General features: G+C 43.8%; 1 protein-coding gene across 5 annotated transcripts; it reads right to left on the minus strand.

The window, feature by feature from the left end:
• Positions 1-2,680: 2,680 nt before the first annotated feature.
• On the minus strand, positions 2,681-19,570 carry LOC133477798 (transmembrane and coiled-coil domain protein 3-like). Of its 5 annotated transcripts, XR_009788477.1 has the most exons (6): positions 19,252-19,480; positions 8,390-9,333; positions 7,503-7,638; positions 5,123-6,579; positions 3,883-5,026; positions 2,681-3,790 (listed from the first exon to the last, which is right to left on the minus strand). XR_009788477.1 is itself a non-coding variant. In XM_061772962.1 (4 exons), exons 1-4 carry the CDS (start codon positions 19,315-19,317, stop codon positions 6,277-6,279), a joined length of 1,449 nt encoding a protein of 482 aa, XP_061628946.1. In that variant the 5' UTR covers positions 19,318-19,480; the 3' UTR covers positions 2,681-6,276. The 5 variants fall into 5 exon arrangements, 1 of the variants encoding a protein (XP_061628946.1); XR_009788476.1 differs by lacking the exon at positions 19,252-19,480 and adding an exon at positions 19,493-19,570 and having other exon boundaries at positions 2,681-5,026; XR_009788475.1 differs by having other exon boundaries at positions 2,681-5,026.
• Between the last annotated feature and the right edge of the window lie 4,104 nt (positions 19,571-23,674).

Here is a 23,674-nt window from a genome sequence, read left to right on the forward strand (position 1 = left end):
ATTCCTCGCGATTAATCACAGGTGCCAAATATGCTGCACTTTGCTGTTAGATGGTATTTAAAACTTGTTGCGCTTCGATGAAAAGTGAGTTCCGCACTGCACGAAATGGAAATGTTCAATTAGGCATTGCTTTCCCATATGTGTCTCAGAGACGGGCAGAGACGCGGGCACCTGTAACCGGTCTTGACTCGCTCTCTCTTTGCAAAGATTTTTTTTTTGTAATAAAAACCCACAAAAGACAAGATTGTTTCCTGATTTAATTCCCAAAACAATACATATATATATATATATATATATGGTAAGCCTCTGTGAATAAAATTAGCCTTGCTGCAGCATACCTGGAAATGACCTGACTAGCGCACTTAGTTAGCGCTAGCGGGCTAATTGGTCTGCAGTGACGGCGTATCATCGCCACTGTCAGCTGGCCGTGTAATGGAAGCTCGAGAGTCATAAAAGACGGTGATGCAGGCCGCCATCCACTTTCGCGCCGCGCTGCCAGCCTTAAACTCCCCAGCATCACTGTGGCGCACTGCGGTTGCCTAGCAACTGAAAGAACTCAGAGGTGCCTTTGAATTCGGGTGTTAAAAAAAATAAAAGAACAAAAAGGTGATCTATTTCAGCACTTTGATGATACACACGTCCATAAAGCTTGACATTTACTCCCATCTAGTTCGGTATATCAGCATGGTGAGGTAGTCGTTTGCAGGTCTGCCTCGCAGCCAACGGGTTCTGGGTTTGAATCCCAGATCCTATGTGGACTTTGTATGTTTTTCTCGTGCTTGCGTGGGTTCCTCATACATTCCTCACACCGTGTCAATTTTTTCTGACAAAATTCCAATAGCTTAATGCTAACACATAATGCAAAACACCATAGATGGGCTAAAGGAAATTAGCACGGATGTCACGTTTATTTTCAACTTTCAAACAACTGCAACTTTACACACACGGAGCGGCAACACATATAAACGTCTTGCTGTTAATTACGCTGCATCTCTTCCAGTAGCGCTCAGTGCTGCCTGACATGTTGTGGCACAGTGTGGTACTACACTGAAGGCGCGCGACTAAATGTGGTCTTGGCTGTATCCTGTTAAAAATAAAAAATTTAAAAAATCATCACACACAGAGGTATCGCTCCAACTCATTTTCAATGTTTGATATTGCAGCACTCGAGCCGTGGAGGGCAATATGGCCGACTGCCACGGCACCGTAAACAGGAAGCAGGGAAAGAGGAGTCCATAAATCAGACTGGAAGTTGCCAGAGGGGTCACAGCGTTCCCAGAAAAAAAAAAAAAAACAACAACATAAGCAGACATAAAAATAGTTGAGAAAATGTTGGGCCGGCGGCGCTCGAGTCGTCTAGACACGTCCCACTCGTTCCCGAAAGCGGCTGCGGGGGCTCCACATTGGGTGCACGGTCTCCCGCCCGGCCGCCCCTGGACGGTCACCATGGCGATCGTGCTGCCAGTGTGGAGGAGGCTACGAAGAGATTTGATGAGGTCTCGGGACAATTACCGGCTTTTGGGACATTTTGGAGAATCTATCTTGTTCAGTTTTTTGTTCCCTCCCCCCCCCCCGAAATATTCAGCGTCTTTGTACTTGTGGCATCTTGGTGCTGAGGAACTATGTTGAAGTCAGTTAAAGAGTTTCAATTCGAAATAACAAAAACATTGTGCTTTGCTCCCATCTTGTGGCATAACAAACATCTCGATCCATCGATCAGTCAGTTGACATCTCACACATTCATCAAATGTGGATGGAATGGACATAAGCAACCAATAGGAGGAGCTGTGGTTGGATGGGGGCGGGACAAGGTGAATCGCACCTATACTCGCCGTCGGGCGGAAACCTCATACGTCCAAATATGCTCAATTTCAAGTCGTACCATTGATCTCCTCCCATGTCGGCTGTTATTTTTTTACGCGTTATTGACCGATTGAAAGTGTTGACAATCGCTCGAGAAGAAATCTGTCAATTCTCTTGGGAAGCCGCGGGAGCCGTGTGGCATTATGTCGCCTCAAGATTGAGAGTCAGAATGTTTTTGACAATGAGCGAAAATGGTTCGGTTAGATACATTGGAGGAAAACCTCCGAGACCCTGAGAGAAACTTGAAACCTCGAACCTCGGAGAATAAAAATATGACCAAATGTTGCCCGTCTCGTGAAGCACAACAAGGGACGTATCAAGATGTAAATGATAAATTATACATTTATTTTATTTTCGATGGCAAACTCTCCACGCAAGGCTGTTGCGAACTAAATATTCTTCTGTTAATATTCTATATTATCAATCACAACTTAAAAAAAAAAAATAAATAAAAAAAATCCGTTTATATTTAAAGCTGTGACAGCGGCAGTATTTTATTTTGTTCACGTGGTCACAGGCACACACAGTTACTGCCGTACTTACTGTCTTTCATTGGATTGTTCTATAATTATGGCATGTTTAGTGTTTTTATGTATTTTAATAACAATGGCACCCATTTTGGCTTGCTTTACGCTACGCTTGCGCCCCCTAGTGGGCATGAGAGGAGACGCATAATGTGCTAGTGACGTCATTCTAGGCCTCTGGAGTGTTATTTAGCAGCTCACGATTGTCGTAATCTGGTAAATTTGTTTTGTTGTGGGAATCCATTAAAAACTACATCATGACAAATGGCCAAAATATAACAACACACGCCGCGTAAAGTGATTAAAAAGGTTTTTAATGTAACAATCATCACTGTAAGACAAAAGGCACATCAGATCCGCGGAAATGCAAATGATCCATCGCATCTGTTTGATCACATTGTGCACCAGAGGTGAGAGGTTAACGTAAACCAGGTTTGCCCACTCGGGCGGGCCGCTTCATTAGGTACACCTGCAGCACAATCTCACGCCAGCCAAGAGAGAACAAAGCTCAGTTTTAGGAATGACGGTGTCAATCAAAACTTGGCCGACATGTTATTCATGTATTTATTATTATTATGATTATTATTATTATTTGATCAAGCTCTTAGCATTGGATCCCACTTGAGGTGTACCTAATATTATGACCGCCAAGTGTGGGTTTTGAAGGCAAAACTTAAGATTCAGTCGGTAGACCATCCATCCATACATCCTTCCATTTTGCGAGCCGCTTCTCCTCACGCGGGTCGCGGGCGTGCTGGAGCCCATCCCAGCTATCTTCGGGGGGGGGGTAGGCGGGGTACACCCTGAACCGGTCGCCAGCCAATCACAGAGCACGTACAAACAAACAACCATTCATGCTCACAGTCACACCTACGGGCAATTTAGAGTCTTCAATCAACCTGCCGCGCATGTTTTTGGGATGTGGGAGGAAACCGGAGTGCCCGGAGAAAACATGCAAACTCCACACAGGCGGGGGCGGGGATTGAACCCAGCTCCTCAGAACGGTGAGGCAGACGCTCTAACTGATCGACCACCTGGGTGGACCAAGTTGGAAAAAAAAAAAAAAAGACACGTAAGAAAAGTAAACATTGGTTATCACATGAACAGTGGTGGGAAGTAACCAAGTACAAATACTTGGTGAGTCGATTTTGCCTCCATCTGAACTTCTACCCAAGTACAGATTGGGAGTACTTTTTTGTTGTTGTTTTAGGCAAAGGACTCGAATCAGTACTTTTTTTTTTTTTTTTTACAAAAGGGTTAGTACTTCCTCATTAACCGGTCTTTTTTTGATTACTTTTACCACCTCTGCACATGAACAAGAATTATTAGTATTATTATTAATGTAGTTTATTGCCAAGCTCCTTTTGGAATGGGCTCCTGTCTTCCTTCGAGGTTGTTTTGAGCTTTAAAAAAAAAAAAAAGTATCACAGTTTAACCCCTGACAAAACAATCACATATTAGTAAAAAAAGAAAGGAAAAAAAGAAGGTACGCCACTGTGCTGAGTTTTTTGTGTGCCTGCTTGGAGGGTGGGCGAAATGGCCCCCGGAGAGACGAGATGAGGTCTTATCGGAGCCCAGCAGGAGCTTGAAGCGCTCGTAGATCTCCGGCAGCACGACAGACGCTTCCACGACCGGCCTCCAGCAACGCCGGTGTCTCGTCGCAAGTAACATTCGTACGATGAAGTACAAACGAGGGGGGGGGGGGGGGGGGGAAGAGAGAGAGAGAGAGAGAGAGAGAAAGAGAGAGAGAGAGAAAGAAAAACAAAAAAGCAGTGCTCGCAGAAAGAAAAGAAAATGCGCTACTCACAAAACATTCGTGATATTGGGCTTCAGAATGAACCTCAAATATGGCGGCCTCAGAAGGCCACAAGCGAGATGTTCTCAAAGGGTCACCTCAGATACTGGAAGACTCACAGAAAGGCATAGAGGTATATGTTATTTGAATTGAATGGAATTGAATTGAATGTTTATTTCGATGATCCATATTAAAAAAGGGAAGGGCGGGGGGGGGGGGGGGGGGGGGGGAGTAATAGAAAAAGCTAATGAAACAATAATTGAAGTTCATCCTGAAATTTCAACCCAAAGCCCAATAAGCACAAACTTGATGTACACTGTAGTGTATATTGCACTTTAAAAACACCAGGAAAACATTAAAAAAACATATATTAAAAACAAAACAAAAAAAGATGATGAATTAAAAACATTCATCCATTCAGGAACAGTTCGGGGGGGGGGGGGGGGGGAATGACAGATGACAAAAGATTGGAGATTATTGCAACAATCAATCGCATATCAACAAACAAGCAAGCACAATTTGGAGACTTCGATCGGGATTCAAACCCGATTAAGAAAATGTGATTAAGAAATTATTTTTCGATGTATTTTTTTTTACCATTTGTGCAAGGTTAGTCGATTTAAATATGTGCAACTTTTACAAAGGAAATACACTCGCTGGACATTTCATTAGGCACGCCTACGCGCGTTATGCGCATACCCAAGAAATAATGCGAAGCAAGACGTGTTACACTTTTTCGGCCGGGTGCAAGTCACCTGATTTGGAGGTTGTGCCGATACCGAGTCACGAGCCGATGCCCCAGTTATTGATTAAGAAACAAAAAAGGTGGATTAAGCGTGGCTTGCTTGGTCCCAGTGTGAGGCACGAAGGATGACTATCAATTTAAAAAATGAGTAACATTTTTAATATTTTTTAAATTCAGATCGCGCTCACCCGATACCCGATAATTATTATGATTAGGGCGATCATTATCGTTACCTTTGCAAAGGCCGATCTTTCGATGCAGTGAGTACGAGTGTGAGTGTGTTTAAAAAGAGTACTTCAAGTTTTGAGACAACTTCCTGTTGGCGTCACGTTTAGCGTTAAAGCCTTTTATTTTCTTCCTTCAAGGCTTTCTGCTTAAAATAAATTCAAAAGCCGTTTTGGTCCTTTTGTTTTATTCGGTAAATACAGCGCACCCCCGCTTTAGTGAAAATATTGAAGTTTTTTTTTTTTTTTTTTTACAGGTTTTTACAGTAGTACCACATTGTTGCATGAGTGTTCAGTAGCATTTATTCAAAGGTTTATAATTACCATGAACTCCCGCATATTTGTGGTTTGGCATTCGCCAAGTCTCCTTTATACTGATTATTTTTTTTTTTTTTTCCCAAAACATATTTTTTTTTTATGGCAACTATAAGATAGTCATTCATTTGCAGATTTTCGCTATTTGCGGTCAGCAGCAATCCACTGTACCATAACACCTGTGCAAAGGTCCGTTAGCCTGTCTATGGCGTTTCACATTATATGTTAGCATTAAGCTTGCAGACTTTCATTTGATGAAATTAGATGGTTTGCTTGAACATTTTGTTTACGTTTACAATTTGTTTTGTATTATGTGCCAGTTTTACAGTTTTCACAAACTTCAACCGCGTGAAGCATACACGCGTTGCCTCTTATTCGGAGAAGCGTGCGAGCGCGAGTCTTCATTGTGTTTCCGCAAAGCGATGTTGTACTGTACGATAACCTCCTACTTCAAGTAAAAGAGTGAGAAATACTTCCCTAAGTGTGTTTTAAAACGTTTAAGTTGTGTTTTAATACATTTCAATGTGTTTCAAGCGTGTGGGAGGGTTCAAACTATTTTTAAAATGCTATTTTGCTGGTTTTCACTTGTCGCAGGTGCGTCTGGAACGTGTCCCTGCGATAAACGGGGGTTCACTGTATAATAAACTAGCAATAGAATGATGGCGGTTAAATGGAACTGTTAGGTAGACAGATTCAAACTGAAGACCGGAAATAAAATCATTTCACTTGAGCCTGACTCTTAAAATTGAGACTAACGCCTGCAGACGATTGTACAACCAATCACCTCCCAGCTGATTTGTTTTGTTGTCGTTACGCAGGCAACAGCACTCTGTCTACGGCGTACTGCAAGCGCTCCCAGTTCTTCCAGAAAACGGTGATGAAGAAGACGGTGAAGAAGGTGGCCACGACGTGCTGGCGGCTCCTCACGAGCGGGGCGGCGAACTTGGCGGCGGTGGAGACGCACACGAGGATGACGGTGATGATGGCCAACATGATGTTGATGCTGCGGCCCAGGAGGACGCGGGCGTCGCCGCTCTCCAGCTGGACCGTCTGCTGCTGCTGCTGCTGGAACTCCAGCTTGGACAACCGCGTCTGACACGACTCCAGAGCTTCCTGGGGAACAGAGAGTGGTTGGAGAGGTCTGCCTCCGTATTTAAGTCGCCAGCTGATTGCACCAGCTCATTGTGCTTTTAATGTTCCCCGCTAACATTCAATGCTCCAGTCACGCTCGAGTCCTCTTCCGCATTGCGAGACGTCGCCACCGAGACTATTGCGCCGCTTTTGCCAGATTTTACCAAACTTTTTCTCGTATTTGGGATGTAATTTTGTCTCTATGGTGCCTCAGTAAACGTGTGAAATATGAATTCCAATCATCCACGCATTCCTGAGCTCCAGACGTTTTATCTGCTGAGAGGCCTGAAATCAGATCATTAGAATTTCTCGAGCTTATCTACGTCACTAGTGAAGATCTCAGCCTATCTTTTCCGCTCCTGAGCCAGCACTGTCAACATAACAAACGTGGGCTCTCACAAGTGGGTCTTCTCCACCGAGGCAACCAATCAGAGGAAAGGGGGCGCGCTTAGCCAAATATGTACAAAGCGGATACAAAACTGGGTCAAACACAAGTAGCTGTCGGAGAGGGCTTTTGTGGACACGAGTATGACAAAACCAAGGTTTTTTTTTTTTTGGGTTTTTTTTAAATGAAATTGACACTATTAGTCCATGTCAGAGAGTCACTCTATGGAGGTCTAAATAGCCAAAATAAGGGACATTTAAAGGGAATAAGAGGAGCCGTTTCGATTGGACAGGATTGAAGTTGGCTGTGAACACTCCTAGAGCAGTGCAGACGTGTTATTTTTAATTGCGCTGGAATACGCCAGTCCACAAAATTATCTAAAACGGGTCCAGCCCGCCTCCATGTTAGAGTTAGGCCAAGCACAGCGCTGGATTTGCGCTAGTCACGAAAATAGTGTCTCCTTTACAAAATGTGCGAGGGGGATAATGTGCAGTTTAATAACTCGATGTTCTCTAGCGACCTGAATGTCGCGGGCTCTCTCTTGGGCCTGGTAGTCCACCCGCTCCTCAATGCTGGCCAGCTCTTGCTTCAGGTCTGTCATCTCGTGTTGGTGAAGCTCCGTCAAGTCGTTGAGTTGGTCCTCCAAACGCGCATACCTGAAACGTGAGCAGATGCTTCACTTTAAGATGTTAACACCCTCTTACGTACATTATTTCCAGCAACAACCACAACGTGCGGTTATAACGGGCTGGCCTATCAAAATGTCTGAACTACACTTTCAACCTAAATTGTAACACTCGTTCCATGAAATTATAGTCACTGCAGATGTGACTTTAAGGTTTAGTTACTTACAGATAAAATATGATACGAATTTCTATCTTGCTGACTTAAGAGGTCCTGAATGATCCGTGCTGAAACCTACGTTCTCAACATGATGGTCTTTTGGTGACTCAAAGAGCATAAAAAAAAAAAACTGTCAGCAGTTTCTAGAGCATTCTCTACTCGGGCTCCAGTACTCTTTAATGCCCTACCCACGGAAATTAGAGTGGCTACCTCAGTAGAAATAAATCTCGGAACAACAGAGAATCCTGAAAGCTCCAACCTGCAGGGACTCTTGTGGTGCCCGAACTAAAATTGTCCTGCACCATGCCCTGTGATAAATGTGTATATGTTTTGGATGAAGATTTCCTTCTGGAAATTATTTGCCGACAGGGGACCCAAAATGGTGAGGGGCCCTTGACAGTTGCCCCCCCCCCCCCCCCCCCCCCCCCCCCCCGCCGTTTAACGGTCCTGGTCGCATTCATTTTTGTTGGCATTTCAAAAATGTGTACACGAGCGGAAAAGTTTTCAACACCTGGCACCACTTTGCGCGACGGCCTTTCAGACGCGGTATTTCATGACACCGACCTGTATCGCTCCTCCTGCAGTGTTTGGTTGATGACACCGTACTCCCTCTTGAACTGGGCCTTGATCTCCTCCATGTCCTCGCCCAGTTGGTTCTGTGCGTCTTTAATGACTCTGGCCTCCTCCAGGCTCACGGCCAGTCCGCCGTGGGCGTCGCCCCCCACCTGTTGGCCGTGCCCTTGCGCGCCCGCCGTGAGCCCGTTACTGTCTGCCGAGTTGGAGGCGCTCCCTGTGGAGCACTCGTCATCGCTGGGATACTTGGGCTTGCCCACCAGTGAGGCGCTGCTACTCAGACCCTTCGCCGCCGCCTCGTCAGGCAGCGGTGCGGACGCGTCCATGGAGGTCTTCATTTGGGCGATGTTGTCAGCGCTGCCGAATTTGTTCCTGATGAGATTAGCGAATTCTCTGGGTTTGCTGAAGAAGAAAGGGGGCGAGAGGGAAACGCCGGGTCCAATGGTCTTGATCTTGTCCATGGTCGGGTGTCGGCCGCTGCCCGTCATGTCCCTCAGCAGCTCCCGGCGGGACTCCCTGGGTATGGTGCTGTGTTTGCCACTGGACGGTTGCGGCGACGGGGTGTGCTGGAGTTCGCTGTCCTTCATCTTGCGGTGATATTGCTCCAGCTTCTTCTGCATTTGGGCGATGTTTTGCGCCGACTTCTGGTTCTTCTTCTCAAACACCTGCTTGATGCGGCCCACCTGCTGCTTGTCCGCGCTGTTCACCAGCTTCAGGTACTCGGCCACGTTGTCGTCCCGCGCCGTCTGCTCGATCTTCAGCTGCTCCGTCACTTTCAGGATCTTCTGCTGGAGGTTGTCCAAGCAGGAGCGGCTGCGCTGGACCTCCAAGGCCAGAGAGGGAGCAGGTACGGCATCGCTCAGATCCAGATCCAGGTTGTTCTCCGAGGAACCTCGACGCATGCTCGCAAGAAAGGTGCCCTCGGCACTGCGGTCCTGCAATGTCAGGAATAGTGAGTGTACAGAATTAGTCTTCTAATGTACAGTGAAACCAGGACTTACGATTGCCCCAATTTAAAGGTGGTTTTTTTTGTCACGAGTCGACACTTGGTCGATTTTTGGGGGGGGAGTCACGAGTGAGCTTCAGCAGAGTTTTCTGTGGCAATATAAGCACCGAAATGACGAAAGAAAGATAAGAGCCTTTTTTTCATTCTTTTGTATTCAGCAGAAGAACATGGGTTGGTTTCACCAAAAACACAAGTTTCTGACCAGTTCCTGGCCAAAAAGTGGAGAAAATTAGCTTTTTGTGAAAAGAAACTTGGAGGCTAATATTTATTTTTTTGCTTTTGTGAAACTTCAGACTACCAACCAACAAAAACAAAGAGCGAAAGGGCTTTTGATGGCAAAATAATCATTTATTTTACAAATGTACAAACATGCCATGAGCTTTTTACACGGCCTTTGTCATTCACTCCATCAACTGCGTCATCTTTACTCACGATAGCGACAAGCACTTTCTACTACCTACTGCGACACACACTCTCTGAAACTCTGTTGGGTGTTTCAGCCGCCTAAATGAGTCCGACTTCCGTCTTTCCATTTCTCTCCCTCTCAATCGAAGCGACAAGGCACGATTCTGGGCGAGACCCCTTTTCTGCGCCTACCCGTTGGAAAACGTACTTGACGAATATATTTGTCGGTGGCAGTGAAAGGTTGGATTCTAGTTGACGGATATCAAAGTCCACGCCAGTGGCTGAGTAAATGTGGCTGAGTATGTAATGCTCTTATTGGGCACATCTGGCTGTGTTAGGACCAAATCCTGTTTGCTTATAATACGGCTCGTGGGTGACAAATTTCAGATAACGGCTTTTAAATTGTGTGAAACAAGTGGACCGTGCGCATGGAATTTAGGTCAGCCGTAATGTCATCGCCGCTTGCGAAATCCCTTTGCCAGACATTTGTCCCGTTTGATGCGAACCCCACAAACGAGTTAACAGAAGAGTCGGACGAAGACAGAGGAAGTGAAACCCGATGAGTTGAATCCCGCTAAGCACGTCTGACTGAGAATGCCACAAAAGTAAAGAGGAAACGGAGAAAAGCAGTGGTGAGAATTGAATTGGTTTCATCCATGCGTCTCTACAAGCGCCGCTTTTTGGCGGGACAGCAAACAAAATTAAAACGACATTTAAAAATACAATATGCGGTACATGTGTTTTCAGACTAAGTGATTAGGTAAGCTACAGTAATATTAGTCTAGTAATAATAGTCAATGCTAAATGGGATCGAGTCGTGCCGCTTCCAATGGGTTTTGTGCTGGAGGGTCACATATATGAGGACGGACAATAAATGCTACCATACCATATATTGTCTGTCTACATGTGTTGCTGCACCGTTTGAGTTCAAATATCTGTTGCTTCAGGAGTTACAACAACGAGCTATCCATGCTAGTTCCGTTAGCTCATCTATGGCAATTTTGCGTCATGTGTGAGCATTAAGCAAGCGGACATGCACAACATGCGAGTCTCTTCTGTTTTTTGTTTACACGTCAACTGGAAATGGGAATAACATCTTGAAGAAAGCCCACCTCTTTCACCACTCTTTCATTACCGTACCAAAGAGGATTTTGCCGGTAATTGCACTTGACTATTTTTTCTGACAACTTTAAAAAAATATATATGGTTACTTTTTGCTCCTTTTTCAAAATAGGCTCATTACTTTGTTCACCCTCCGTAGATGACGACGCGTAAAAAAAAAAAAGGTCAAAAAAGAGGGGTAGAGGTTGAGATCTTGATTGAGATCCCGGGGACTTAAAAGGTTTCAAATTGTCATCGATGCCACAAGATCACTTCATAAAGCTCCTCAACTGACTTTGGAATACGTGAGTTTTTCAGCAAATAATAAATGAGAGACTCCCAAAAAATCCACAAGTAGCCAAAATGTGCAGATCACTGTAATCTGAAAGAAAAAAAAAAAAAAACACATCCAGTCAGTTGTATTTTCTTCAACGTTATCATTGCTAAGTTAGCATTCAAAACTATGCAAACTTGTTGATTTGATCGCGCAAACACTGTAATGTGATTTTTTTTTCTAGTCTTCTCATTATGAGTACTACGTAAGGTAAAAAATGAGGGAAACTGTTTTATGTGCAGGCCATTTTTTTCATTGTGCCAACTGATCAGAATCTTGAATTGTATATAACCGACCATAAAGATTCTGTTTTACTTTGGAACGTAAGTGCATTTCACAGTCTGTACTTTTCTAGCAGAATCTTTTTTTTTTTTTTTTTTTTTTTTGCATAAGTGTACTTAAGTCCAGTGTGTGAGTACTTTTGCCACTTCTGCAATAATAATCGGATCAAGTGCTGTACAAGGAGCACCTGGAGGGAGGGGGGGGCCTCACAAAGCTGCCACAATCCTCAAACAACTGCGCTATTTCGGAACAAATATAAACACGACACACGGACGGCTGCCGACCGGCTCAGACTTAAAGCGCTCCGTCCATTTCTGCAGCGACACGTAACATTTCTCTTACGTATCGAGTGCCGCTACTGACCACGCACTCGTGCACGACTCCCAACACGAGAGTGGCTTCACAAATAATACTCAAGCGCCATCACCTGCTTGAGATACACACTCAAAAACATTTCCCACAGGAAAGAGGACAAGCACAAATAATCTGTTCAAGGGTCAAACTTGCTATCATAAAACCTTGGTTGCAAGCTTTGAGAAGTGTACTGTAGCCCAAAAAGGCACTGTACTGTTTGGTCACACGCACCAATGCCATGCTACCACATTTGTCTCCCCTTTGAAACAGTTCCAAAAAAAGTGGTGGATCAATTAATTTGATACCCTTAACAACCATTTCTGCGTGTGACACACAAATGGTTGTTGTGTATGACACACAGCAGTGGTTGTTACCACTGCTGTATGTCATACACAAAGAAATTACGGTACAGTCTTACTGCGTTGAGGACCCTGATGTGTGGGTTCCAAAAATGATACAGTACGAATCGGTTGATTTCCCTACAAAACCTTTGTAGGTACTGTACATCTCTGCGATCAATACTCTCCCACTGAATTCAGTCCCCACCACAAATCTTTGGCCACAGTCTGCTGTGTTTCGTAGCCCACTGGGAGGCCTCTAGAAATGGTACAGGAAGAATCGGTTGATTTGGTACCCCACAAAACCCTTTAGGTAGCCCGTTTCTGCATTGGATAGCTCTAGATAGGGTAACAAAAGCAGGATGTTACAAATCGCTGAACACCCCGAAATGCTATGGCTCAGTTGTGCATTTGCTACCTCAATGGAAAGGAGCCATAAAATGGTTTTTGTACTGACCATATTTTTTTTTGGGGGGGGGGGGGGGGGGGGGGGGGTTGCCTTGCACAACTGAAGCAAAGTGGCGCCTTTATTTACATTTGGTGGGTTGTTTAAGGTAAGACGGCAGGCTCCTCATGTGAGCAAACAGGTTGGACGAAAAGGAACTTACCGCCGAGGCCGCCGCCGATCGGGGGGGGGGGGGCGCTCCGTGCCGGTGATGTCAGCGCACATGAGGGAGCTCAGCTGCGGGCGGAGGTGGATGGTGACAAACTGGGCCCTTTTTCACTGGCTGCTGAGCAATAGAAAGAGCCTTTGTGTTGTGCGAGGACTACACGCCGCAGAGAGAGAGAGAAAGGTGGAGGCACGTGGGTTGGAGGTAAAGGCTGAAATCCCCCAAGGCAAGCGCGACTCTCCTAAACTATGTGTCGCGGAAATGAGTATATGCCCGTGTTTGTGTGAACGGAAGGCCTGGAAGAGGATATCAAAGCGAGGCGGGCGTCGATGGCGAAACCAGATTCTCTGCCGCATTCTTTGCTCACAACCAGTTTGGCCAGTTCAAGCGTAGAGTCAACACCAAAGTGGTGTTGCAAAACCAAACCGTAACAAGAGAATGTTTAAAAAAACAACACTATATTGTCCCGCCATCTTCTTCCACTTATCCAGGGTTGGGTCGCAGGGGCAGGAGCTCAAGCAGCGAAACCCAGACTTCCCTCTCCCCAACCACTTCGTCCAGTTATTCCGAGGCCTTCCCAGGTCAGCCGGGAGACGGAGTCTCTCCAGCGTGTCCTGGGTCGTCCCCGGGGTCTCCTCCCGGTGGGATGTGCCCGGAACACCTCACCGGGGAGGCGTCCGGGATGCCCGAGCCACCTCATCTGGCTCCTCTCGGAGAAGGAGCGGCGGAGCGGCGGATCGACTCTGAGCCCCTCCCGGATGACCGAGCTTGTATCCGCCATCTTGTTCTTTCGCTCACGACTCACAGCTCGTGAGCAGAGGTGAGGGTAGGAACCGAGATCGACCTGACCGGTTAGTTAATATTTTTCACCACGACAGACCGTTACAGAGTCCGCATCGCCAAAGACGTTGCACCGATCCACGTCGATCTCCCGCTCCATTCTTCCCTCACTCGTGAACAAGACGCCGAGATACTTGAACTCCTCCACTTGAGGCAGGATCTCTTCCACGACCTGGAGAGGGCACGCTTCCCTTTTCCGACTGAGGACCACGGTCCATCTCAATTGCTTTATAGTTTTTACTCACATCACTCGAGCAGCAGTGACTCAAATGTTGGCTCCCAACACAAAGCACAAACAGTTGCGGCACTCATAAGTCAAGGTACCACTGTCGTGCCCATTTGTCGACGTCAATCCTGTCTAGATCCGGAGAGTTCCGTGCAAGTTGACAATCATCTCTAGTCCCGTCACTGCTTCGAGCGCAACTGTTGGACGCTGACCCGGTTTTTCTGACTTTGAAGAACACTTGTTGACCAAAACAACTTCTGAGCCTGCTGCTGCCCATTTTGAAAATGCCGCAACCGCCAGATTCCCGCTGCCATCTGCTTCCCGTCTCGTTTTCATCCCCTTCTGCCGTCTCCAGCCGTCCCCAAAGAGCTCTTAATCCTCTGCCCCCGTCGTCCCCCCGGCCCTTGCCATAGCGCAAACACCCGTGGGGAAGGTCTGCATGCAAGTTTGGGAACAACAGAATGAAAAGTAGGGCAACTCCTCGGCAGACGTGCGGGAGGACATTGTTGTCCCTGTCACTGCGGCTAATTCGTTTAGCCAGGCAGCTCCGTCTACAGGCACTCAAATTGAGCTAAAGCAGTCAGCCGGGATGGGTTGTAGAAAAAAAAGGCTAATTAATTTAAAAGCGTGCTGTTTTTTTCCTTCCTGGAAAATGGATTTCATACAGTAGTAGCGTATGTGTGTCCTTGGTTACGGAGTCACGAGAGCTGCTCACATGATTCTTCTCGCTTTGTTTGGACTACAAAGCGGTGTCAAGACACCGCCGCGATCAACCACAGTCCAAGTGCGTCTCGCACGCATTCTAGCGCCCACCTTCAGGCCTCAAATGCGATCCGTCATCAGCCGCCGCAGTGTTTGACCCTATTTTATGCCGGCTCGTCTGTATCTGTCCGTGTTATCAACGCTTGCAGCGATGAGCCGGCACACACTGCCTTTGACCTTCAGCGGCAATATGGAGCATTTCAGAGTCGGGAGATGGCTCCAGGAGCCCCTTTAGTTATGCAACAGCACAAAGAGCAAAAAATACCAACAAAATAAATAAATACAAAAAAAATAAAACAATTCGCGCTCTTTAACCACGCATATATATATATATATATACACATGTATATATATATATACACACATGTATATATATGTATATATATATATATATATATGTGTACCAAATAAACATTTTTATGAAAATTTAAAAAAATAGTTAAGTTACTAACATTTTTTTTATTGATCTCTGAAGCCCAAAGGTTTTTTCTTACACATGCACTAAATAAGAATTCAATGGAAAAAAAAAATAAAATCCAATAAAAATACATTCAAAATTTTAAGTTGCCAGTATTTTACATCAATAACTTGACTGTCAATGTTTTTTCATACCCATGCTGCAACAAAAAAAATATTTAGAAATTACTGATATTTTCGTCAACATCTCTTAAACTCATTTCATACCCATACCCAGGTACCAAATAAATATTTAATAAAACAATTTAAAAATAAGAATACATTAAAAATTGCCAATATTTTGAATCAATCTCGCTTAACCCCCTTTTATTTTAATACCCATTCATGGTGGGGGTGGCTGCATACCGGGAAAGGTGATTTACTTTTTCAAATGATGAGTATAACAGAAAATAAAAATCTATTTAATAAATGTAGAAATTGTTCTTATTTTTTCTCAATATTATATCTCTTAAGCAAATTAAGCTGAGAAGCCGCAGGGAATGTGGGGGTCAGAGACTGAGAGTGGGTGGGAGTTATTTTATTTTTTATATCGCCACGTTATAAAGAAAGTATTGAAAATTAGGCCGATGAGGCATAACTGTACCTCTCAATGTTTTACTGGGTTACATCCCTTAGCTTCCGAGACATTTTGCACGACTCAACTCGTCCCACACTGACAAACTGCAACATCTTTTAAAAAGTCTTTCCTGTGTAGTGGAAGCTTTTCTAACTCCAAAAGGGGGTGCCAACTCCCTATGTGGTAATGGCCATATGTCCCAACACTTTTGACAAGAGGAAGCAACTCAAGGGTGTCATCTTTACACTAGCACGGGCTAGAATTCAAAAGGTAACACGCCCATCTGTGTGTGTGTCAGTAGGTTTGCAGAAGCTGAAACCAAAACAGAAGGGAGAGACAGAACACATCTCGTCCACCATGAGGCTGTACAGCGCCAGTAATGAGGGCTGGGAGGAGGGGGGGGGGGGGGGGGGGCGCTCCCTCACCTCATCCCTGAACGAGCCCCCCACAGTGCCCCCACGCTGCCCTACATAGCCCTGGGCGTCTGTCCCTCAACACCGTGACCCAGTTATGGAGGTCCAACTGCATTCTTTTGGCTACACTGCTTCCACTACATGTGGACGTTTTTTCTTTTCGTCCAATCAGATTTCATCTTGTGTGTGTTGCCATGTCAATCTAATCTGCCCAAGGCTTTCCCGATCAGTAGTGCTCGCCCAAGCAAATTAAACTATACTAGCAATGGGACTGTTTTTTTTTTTTTTAACCAATCAGATTTCAAACTCGTCCTCGCAGGGCCAGAGCGCTGGCCCTCGATGATGTCAGCATTTTTCCGTCCTCTGATTGGTTGGTCAGAACAAAACCTGTTATAGCCAACTTCGACTAGTAAAACACATCTGTAGCGATGCGGACACAAGACCCTGTTAAAGTGAATTCAGAGATTTGTTTCGAAATACATCATACTGTACATGTTTGAAGATAATTTCTGAACACGTGTGCAAAGACGAAGAACTATGTAGTACACGCTCATGGAGATTTGTGTTCAATGTTTCTCACCATCTGTGTTTTCCTGATTTTTTTCTTATTATATTTTTTGCCATGGTTAAAACGGAGCCCAGTGACACTCTAGCATCCGGCGTGAGTCGCCCCTCCCCAAGTACACACCGTAAGCACTTCCACGCCTTCGTTCCCATCGGCGGTCAGTCCGACAAACCGCAATGCAGTTTGGCTAGCTAGCTATGCCTACACCCTATCAATGCATCTTCCCTTCGGATAATCCGCTGGCGTGACCGCTTTAGAGTGCCTCGATGTCGACCGTGAGTGCGCGCACGTCATGCGGAGAAAAGTTGGAATAGCGTGAAGGCAGGACGAAATTGACAGCCAGCGTGCGGACAGGGGCTTTAGAGCGCCTCGTTGTCGCCCGTGAGTGCGCGTTCGTCATGGGAGAAGCCAAGTAACGGAACGAAGCGGAACGAAGTCAAAGTGCTGCCGACTACAAAGCACGCAAGGAATGCGCGCTTCAACGCGTTTGTTTGTGAATATTAGCAAGTGCCTCATGGGACGTTAACGTCAGCAAACAGGAAGTGTTGGTTTTCACAGCTGCAATCAGGTAAATGCTGTTTCATATATATGTAATCTACGTGCAGCACTAGATCTTTGCTTACTCATTGAATTTCATAAAAAGGAGACCATATATTTAAAGCTTTATGCATTATATCAACACAAAATATGCATGTGAGGTGCAGGTCTTTTTTTTTTTTTTCCACTTCAGATCACCATCCTCACGTTCTACTCTGTAGTATCTGTGACTTTGAATGTGTGTAAGTTTGTGTTTTAATAATTAAAATGTCCATAGATGGGAATTTGAGTTTGAATGTTTGGTTTGTCTATATGTACCCTATGATTGGCTGGCACTTCTCTCTCCAAAAGTCAGCTGGCAGCTCACCTACAAACCCACTGAGGATACGCGCAATAGAAAACGGATGGCTGGAAGTACGCGCCGTTTTCCTGCCATGAGCCACCCGAGGCATTTTTCCATACAAAACACCACAAAAAGAAGCATTTGCACTCATTTGAATAAAGCGAATCAAATGTGCAGAGCTGTCGGAAATTTTAAATAACGGCAAGAACAAGGGGCAGAGAAGGTCCCGCACTAAACTTCTCTATTATTCGTTGTTCCCACAGAGCAGAGAGAGCAAATGCCGGTGAGAATTGTTGTGTTGTTTATTCGGTTTGTATGTGTTTCTGCTGTGTATTAAAGCGACAGTTGTTTGAAGGTCTATCAATGCCAATAAATGTTCAAAATTAAGCTAGCAGAATTTTGTAACAACCAAAGTGTTTCGTTTGGTTGAACATTTTGGTGTTTAAATATTCGTAGGCTAAATTCTCTTTTGTTTAACGTGTTGTGTGTTTTAGTACAGGAACCTTCAGCTGTGAGTGACAAAAAAAAAAAAAACAGCTTGACGCAAGCAAAACGTGTGGTCGCTACTTCTCTGATTTCACCGACTGCGAGGGTGGTCCGGGACCCAAGTCCCGCGATAAACGAGGGATCGGTGTATTGCAGATTTTCAGCTACTGCGGGTGCTTGCCCCCGTAATCAACACTGTGACACACATGACGACGATGATGACTGCAGTGTCAAAAAGTTGCTGCTGATATCACCTAATAAGAGCATTACATTTCTGCCATGTCAGCATTACACCAAGGGTCATGTGAGGGCAAATGTGCCTCTGGGAGACCAAAAGTTGTTTTGGGGGTAAAAGTTCTATATTTCCAAAATGAAAAGTACTCATTTTACAAGAATAAAGTCGTGTATTTTCCAGGTAAAAAGTTACAGTAAGAACGCGACAAGCATTTATTGTGTTCTGCATTTGTAAACAATACACAACCAACACTTGAAAGTACTCGCAACATTTGGAGCTCTCGACAAAGTAAACGGCATCCATTTAAAAGGCTTGCTAAGAAAATGTTCAACATTGCATGAATGCTTTCTTTGTATTAAAATTCTAAACGTCCACATTGCACAAACGACTGCAACCATGGCAATGTTCAGCACATTCACAACTGGCACATTCACAACACACATAATTCCATTTTCCGCATGAAAAAAAAAAAATTATTAATGGGACTTTTTTTTATTTTTTTTATTCACCTTTTCTCAACCCCTTCAAATTTTAAAATGTTCCCAAATTTTATTTTTTCTTTTTTTAAGAACTACACATCTCCCATGAGAAAATTCCCAAATGAATAAAGAAAATTTACCTCAATTGATCCACTTCACCTATTTTAATTATTGCACAGAAATGTCGACTTGTAATTGTGCACCGACTTCCTCAGATGCACAAAGCAACCTCAATCTTGTGAGATGGAAGCTGCTGATGTTGCACCGCGTTTTCTAACGATCCCTTTGTGAGCAAACTTGTCATTTGAAATGACGACCTTTAGACAATTCGCTTTCTTTTGACAGTTTCCTTCAACTCAATTGACTGCGCTCCAAGCGACGCGTCGGAACCTTGATCTATCTTATCATACAAAGTTGAGCAGCTCGCTCCGCGATTCTCTCGAGTCCTTCTGTTTCCCGACGTTTCGATGCCGAGTTTGAACGCAACAACAACAACAACTCACCGTCCGGCTCGTGAGGTGTTTCTCCACTTCGGATAAACTCCGCACGGACACGCTGGCGCTGGCCATAATAATCCCGTCAGTCGTCAACTCCGCGCGAATTGGCCATTTCCCGCGAGCATGATTATGCGCTTGCCTTCTCTTTCTCTACTCTCTTTAACTCGCATTCTTCTCTGCTCTCTTGTACGACGAACTATGCGCGCGCGCGTGTGTGTGTGTGTTTGTGTGTGTGTGTGAAACAAACCCCGCCTTTGTGTGCGTGCGCGGAGTTGAACTCTTTCGACGCAATCTCCGACGTGTTGCTCATCATGAGTCATCTTGCATCACGTTGTCACACAAATGGCTGCCTTTTCAATTCCAACGGAGGGAAAAAAAAAAAAAAAAAAAAAAAAGGTGTTAAACGGGTCACAAACTCGAGCTTGATCGTCTTCAGAGTCCGCTTTAAATTATGCCACGCAAACAACGCGTTGGCGTGTTATCATATTTTTAATCGAAAAACTTTTGACAGAACAAGGAGGCGATAGCAAGCGAAGCCTTGGATTTCATAACCGGTTGGCCCTCATTTGGCACCAATAACTCCTCTCATTTCAACATAATTATTTGGGACGAGCAGGCCAAATGATGGCACCAGAGCAATACTTTTATATTTGACTTGGCTTCAACTCGAGTACAAAAAAAAAAAAAAACGGCAAATAGGTGAGTTTTCTTAAAATAACGGCGAATAGGTTGCCCACAACACCCGGTGAATCGCGAGTGGCACAGTTGGCTGGTGGCTGGCGTGTTTGCCTCACAGTACGAAGAAGGTCCTGGTTTTCAATCTGGGCTTGACACCAGAAATGGTATTCATTTATTCATTATTAAAAGGCAAGCGTTTTAGCTTTGCAGTCAGTTATGTCGATATGACCAATAAGACAATGGACCGTTGCTACATACAAAATGTTCACAGGTCATTGTGACCCCCATGCAAAATCCAACATTAAAAAATACTGACTTTTTGCAGTGTTTAAATGTGATGTTTACGTCCACTTTGTGGCCTCTGCAGGGTGTCAGTGCTTGCTGAAAAAAAATATATATCAAATATAAAATACAACGATAATAACAAGGTTATCCTATTCTTTTCACACTTAAAATATCATTTTCTAAACATTTGCATTTTAAAATGTGTCAACTTTACCTGCAACCTAACAGAAGGGTTTTAAAAATAAATAAATAAAAAAATTAAAATGTTCAACAAATATATTACTTATATAGTTACATATGTAACCTTCACACAGGTGCAGGTCAATATCAATATAATGTTAGCCTAACAGCATAATTGACTGAATTGATTGTTTTGTTTTGTTTTTACATATTGTTAGCAAATCAATTTATTAAAAAAAAAAATGTAAAAAAATAATGTGCTTGCTAAAAATTGTGTTGTTTTTTTTTTTGTTTCCCGGGAATGTTTAAATATGACTTGGGCAACTGCTGTATGCCTTTAAGGTGACAAACAAACAATTGTAGTTGTAGGAGACTCGTTACCAATTTTTAGTCACAAACCGTAAAACTTACCATTTCTGTGTGGTTTTATAGCTATGTGAACAATTGGGCCTTGTCTGTTTTTGAAGAAAATAGAATTTTCTTGAGGTTCTCTGGTTTTGTGCTGAAATGACAAGAAAGACCTCTTTGACAGAACTTTTCAGTAAAAGTGAGATTTCCGCCCCCCCCCCCCCCCCCCCCCCCCCCAAATTAGCCTCTTAATTGCTTCATTTGAATTAACTTGGAATACTCCAAATACAAATGATTCGCTTTTACCTGGAACAAGAAATTTAAAAACTCATTTGACTCAATACACACACACACACACAAAAAAACGTTCACGTTTGCATTTAAACTCTTCTATTGTCCACGTTTACCTATTTTGAAAAAAAAAGAGCAAGTAGTTAAAAGACTATAGACGTAAAACACGTGTTTGAATTTTCGTTGGAGAAATATTCCATTCCTTGATCAAATCTTACATAAGTGTGCTGGCATGACCAATAATACGTCTCCTTGCAAAATGGAGCTTTTGTGGCCTTGTTTGCCAATCCCTCCTTTGGCGCAATAAATCCCAAATCCCAGCGAGAGCGTGGGAACGGTCCACCTGGCCCTCGGCTCCAAATTGAGCCAGACTGGAACGGGCTAATCCAGCGAGGCGGGCCCACACGTTGCGTCAGCGCTCGCACACAACTTTGGTTTGTTGTCATTTGTCTTTGCAATTATTTTGGCCTGCTTTGTTAGCAGACAAGCTAAGGGAACCCTTTTGTGTCAATTGTCGTGAGCTAGCCCATTGGGGTTGGCGTACAGATCGCACTAGAACAGCTGAACTTTATTTGAGAGGCGCACTTGTGGGCTGGGGGAGGGGGGGGAGAAACAAACAAAAAAACAAACAAAACAAAAGAAGCCACACACAGAACCGTGTTTGCGCTGCCGGAACCAATGTTTCACACCGACATTTATTGCGGACGGACACGGTGTTGGGCCACTGATTAACTTCGCCAAAAACAACAGAGGTGGTGATTTTTAAGACACTGTTAGATGTGTAATGTACACATGTTTTATGAGTGATCTGAATGGTAGTTAGGATTTTCTGACCTAAAATGGTAATCTCACGCTAATGCTAATCGCGATTGCTAACCGTTTAGCATTTTGCTTTCCCAAATTCTGTCCACTAAATTTATACCAAACACTCAGTATCAAAATACGCAGCTTTAGGATCCAAGTCCACCCCTCATAAATGAGAATAAAATGGATGTTAGTGGTTAAAAATAAATAAATAAATAAATAGATTCTAAAAAGATTCAATAGTGACAGTGGCAGTGGTGGAAAAAGTTTTGAAATTATTTTCTAAACGAATGCGTCCTTTTTTTCCTTTGGGCTTGCTCGGGATGGCCACAGCGCATCATCCATTTCCATGTTTTCCAAAATGTTTAATATATCAAGACCCTTTTCAAGTACTCCCTCCTCATGCAACGGACTATTCCATCTTCTTACTGCACATGTGCAGACTTGATTCAGGATGACAGTAGCGGAGCAAACTTGTTGGTGCAGTGGTCAGGAAAATGAAGCACAGTTATCCTTGTGGATTTAGTGACCGCTCTCCACCTACTGTATTTGTGCGTACAATAAAAGATTCTGAAGAAATGACCCACCCCGACAAGTGTAAAAAAAAAAAGAGTTGACGCGACAGCCCTAACGTCACTTCCACAAAAACACAGCAGGATATAGTTCTCTCGGCGTGTATAATTCAACAGCAACATATTAATCTGCTGGGTTTATGTGTGATTACTGACTTGGAAAAAGAAATTTGACTTGAGTTTCCTGCTGGTTTTAGTTGCTGCAGCTCTTGAGATCCCAAAACAGGGGAGGAGAATGCTGTGGGACTTGAAGTCCATACTTGAGTCATGTGTTAATGAGGCCAGTTTCACCACAACAGGTTTACTGAGTGACTAAAAAGGCATTTGACGAAGGAGAAACTTTTACCATGGGCAGCATTTTGGTCTAGCGGTTAGAAAGTATGGCTCACTGAGTGGAGGTTGCCAGTTTCTGCCAACTTTTTACATTTTTGGTTACATTTTTATCCATTTTTGCCATATTTTTGTAAGGTGTTGTTAGATAAATTGTAGAAGTTAGCATTTATTTGCTTAGCTTGCATTAGTATAATGGACAATTTTAGATGTCTCGCCTTCAAAAAGAAGACTCAGCATCATCCGATGGAAGGGCGCCTGGACCAAGGACGTGATCGGATGTGGTCGGGTCGTGACAGGTGTTGGTTCAATATTATGTGTTGTGTCTTATTACTTAGAATACTATGTCTGGGAAAAACCCTCTTATTATCAAATATTTTGTGTTGTGTCTTATTGCTTAGAACATTATGATTTGTAAATCCCTCCTATTTCAAATAAATGCAGGAGCGAGGGGGGGGGGGATTGTTTAGAGCGTGTTGAGAGGCTGTGATCTGAACAATCTCCCATACGCCCTCCTCATGAGAAAAAGAAACCAGTGTCTTCATTCTTTTTGTGTCTATTTTTTATAATGTTGGGTAAGATAAATCCAACAGGTGTCAATTTTGATTGATATTTTTGTCATTTTTTTGGAAGCTTTTCTCAGATTTGGATACATTTTTCTCAGGTTTTTTTTTTTACTGTATTTTTGTCAGACTTTTGTCATTTGTAAGGTGTTTCTTTTGCGTCTTTTTTTCTGCCCGATTTCTGTGAGATTCGTTGATTATATTTTACCATAATTATTTTTTTTTTACTTTTTTGTTTCATTTTGATCCATTTCTGTCAGATTGCTCCCCATTTTACATCATGTTTATGTCCAAGTTTTGGCAATTTATTATTTTGGCAAGGGTTTTTTTTTCATTTTTTGTAAATAGTTGTCAAATTTTATCGATTTTCAACAGGGT

Source organism: Phyllopteryx taeniolatus, chromosome 5, assembly GCF_024500385.1.
Source record: "Phyllopteryx taeniolatus isolate TA_2022b chromosome 5, UOR_Ptae_1.2, whole genome shotgun sequence".
NCBI lineage: Eukaryota > Metazoa > Chordata > Actinopteri > Syngnathiformes > Syngnathidae > Phyllopteryx > Phyllopteryx taeniolatus.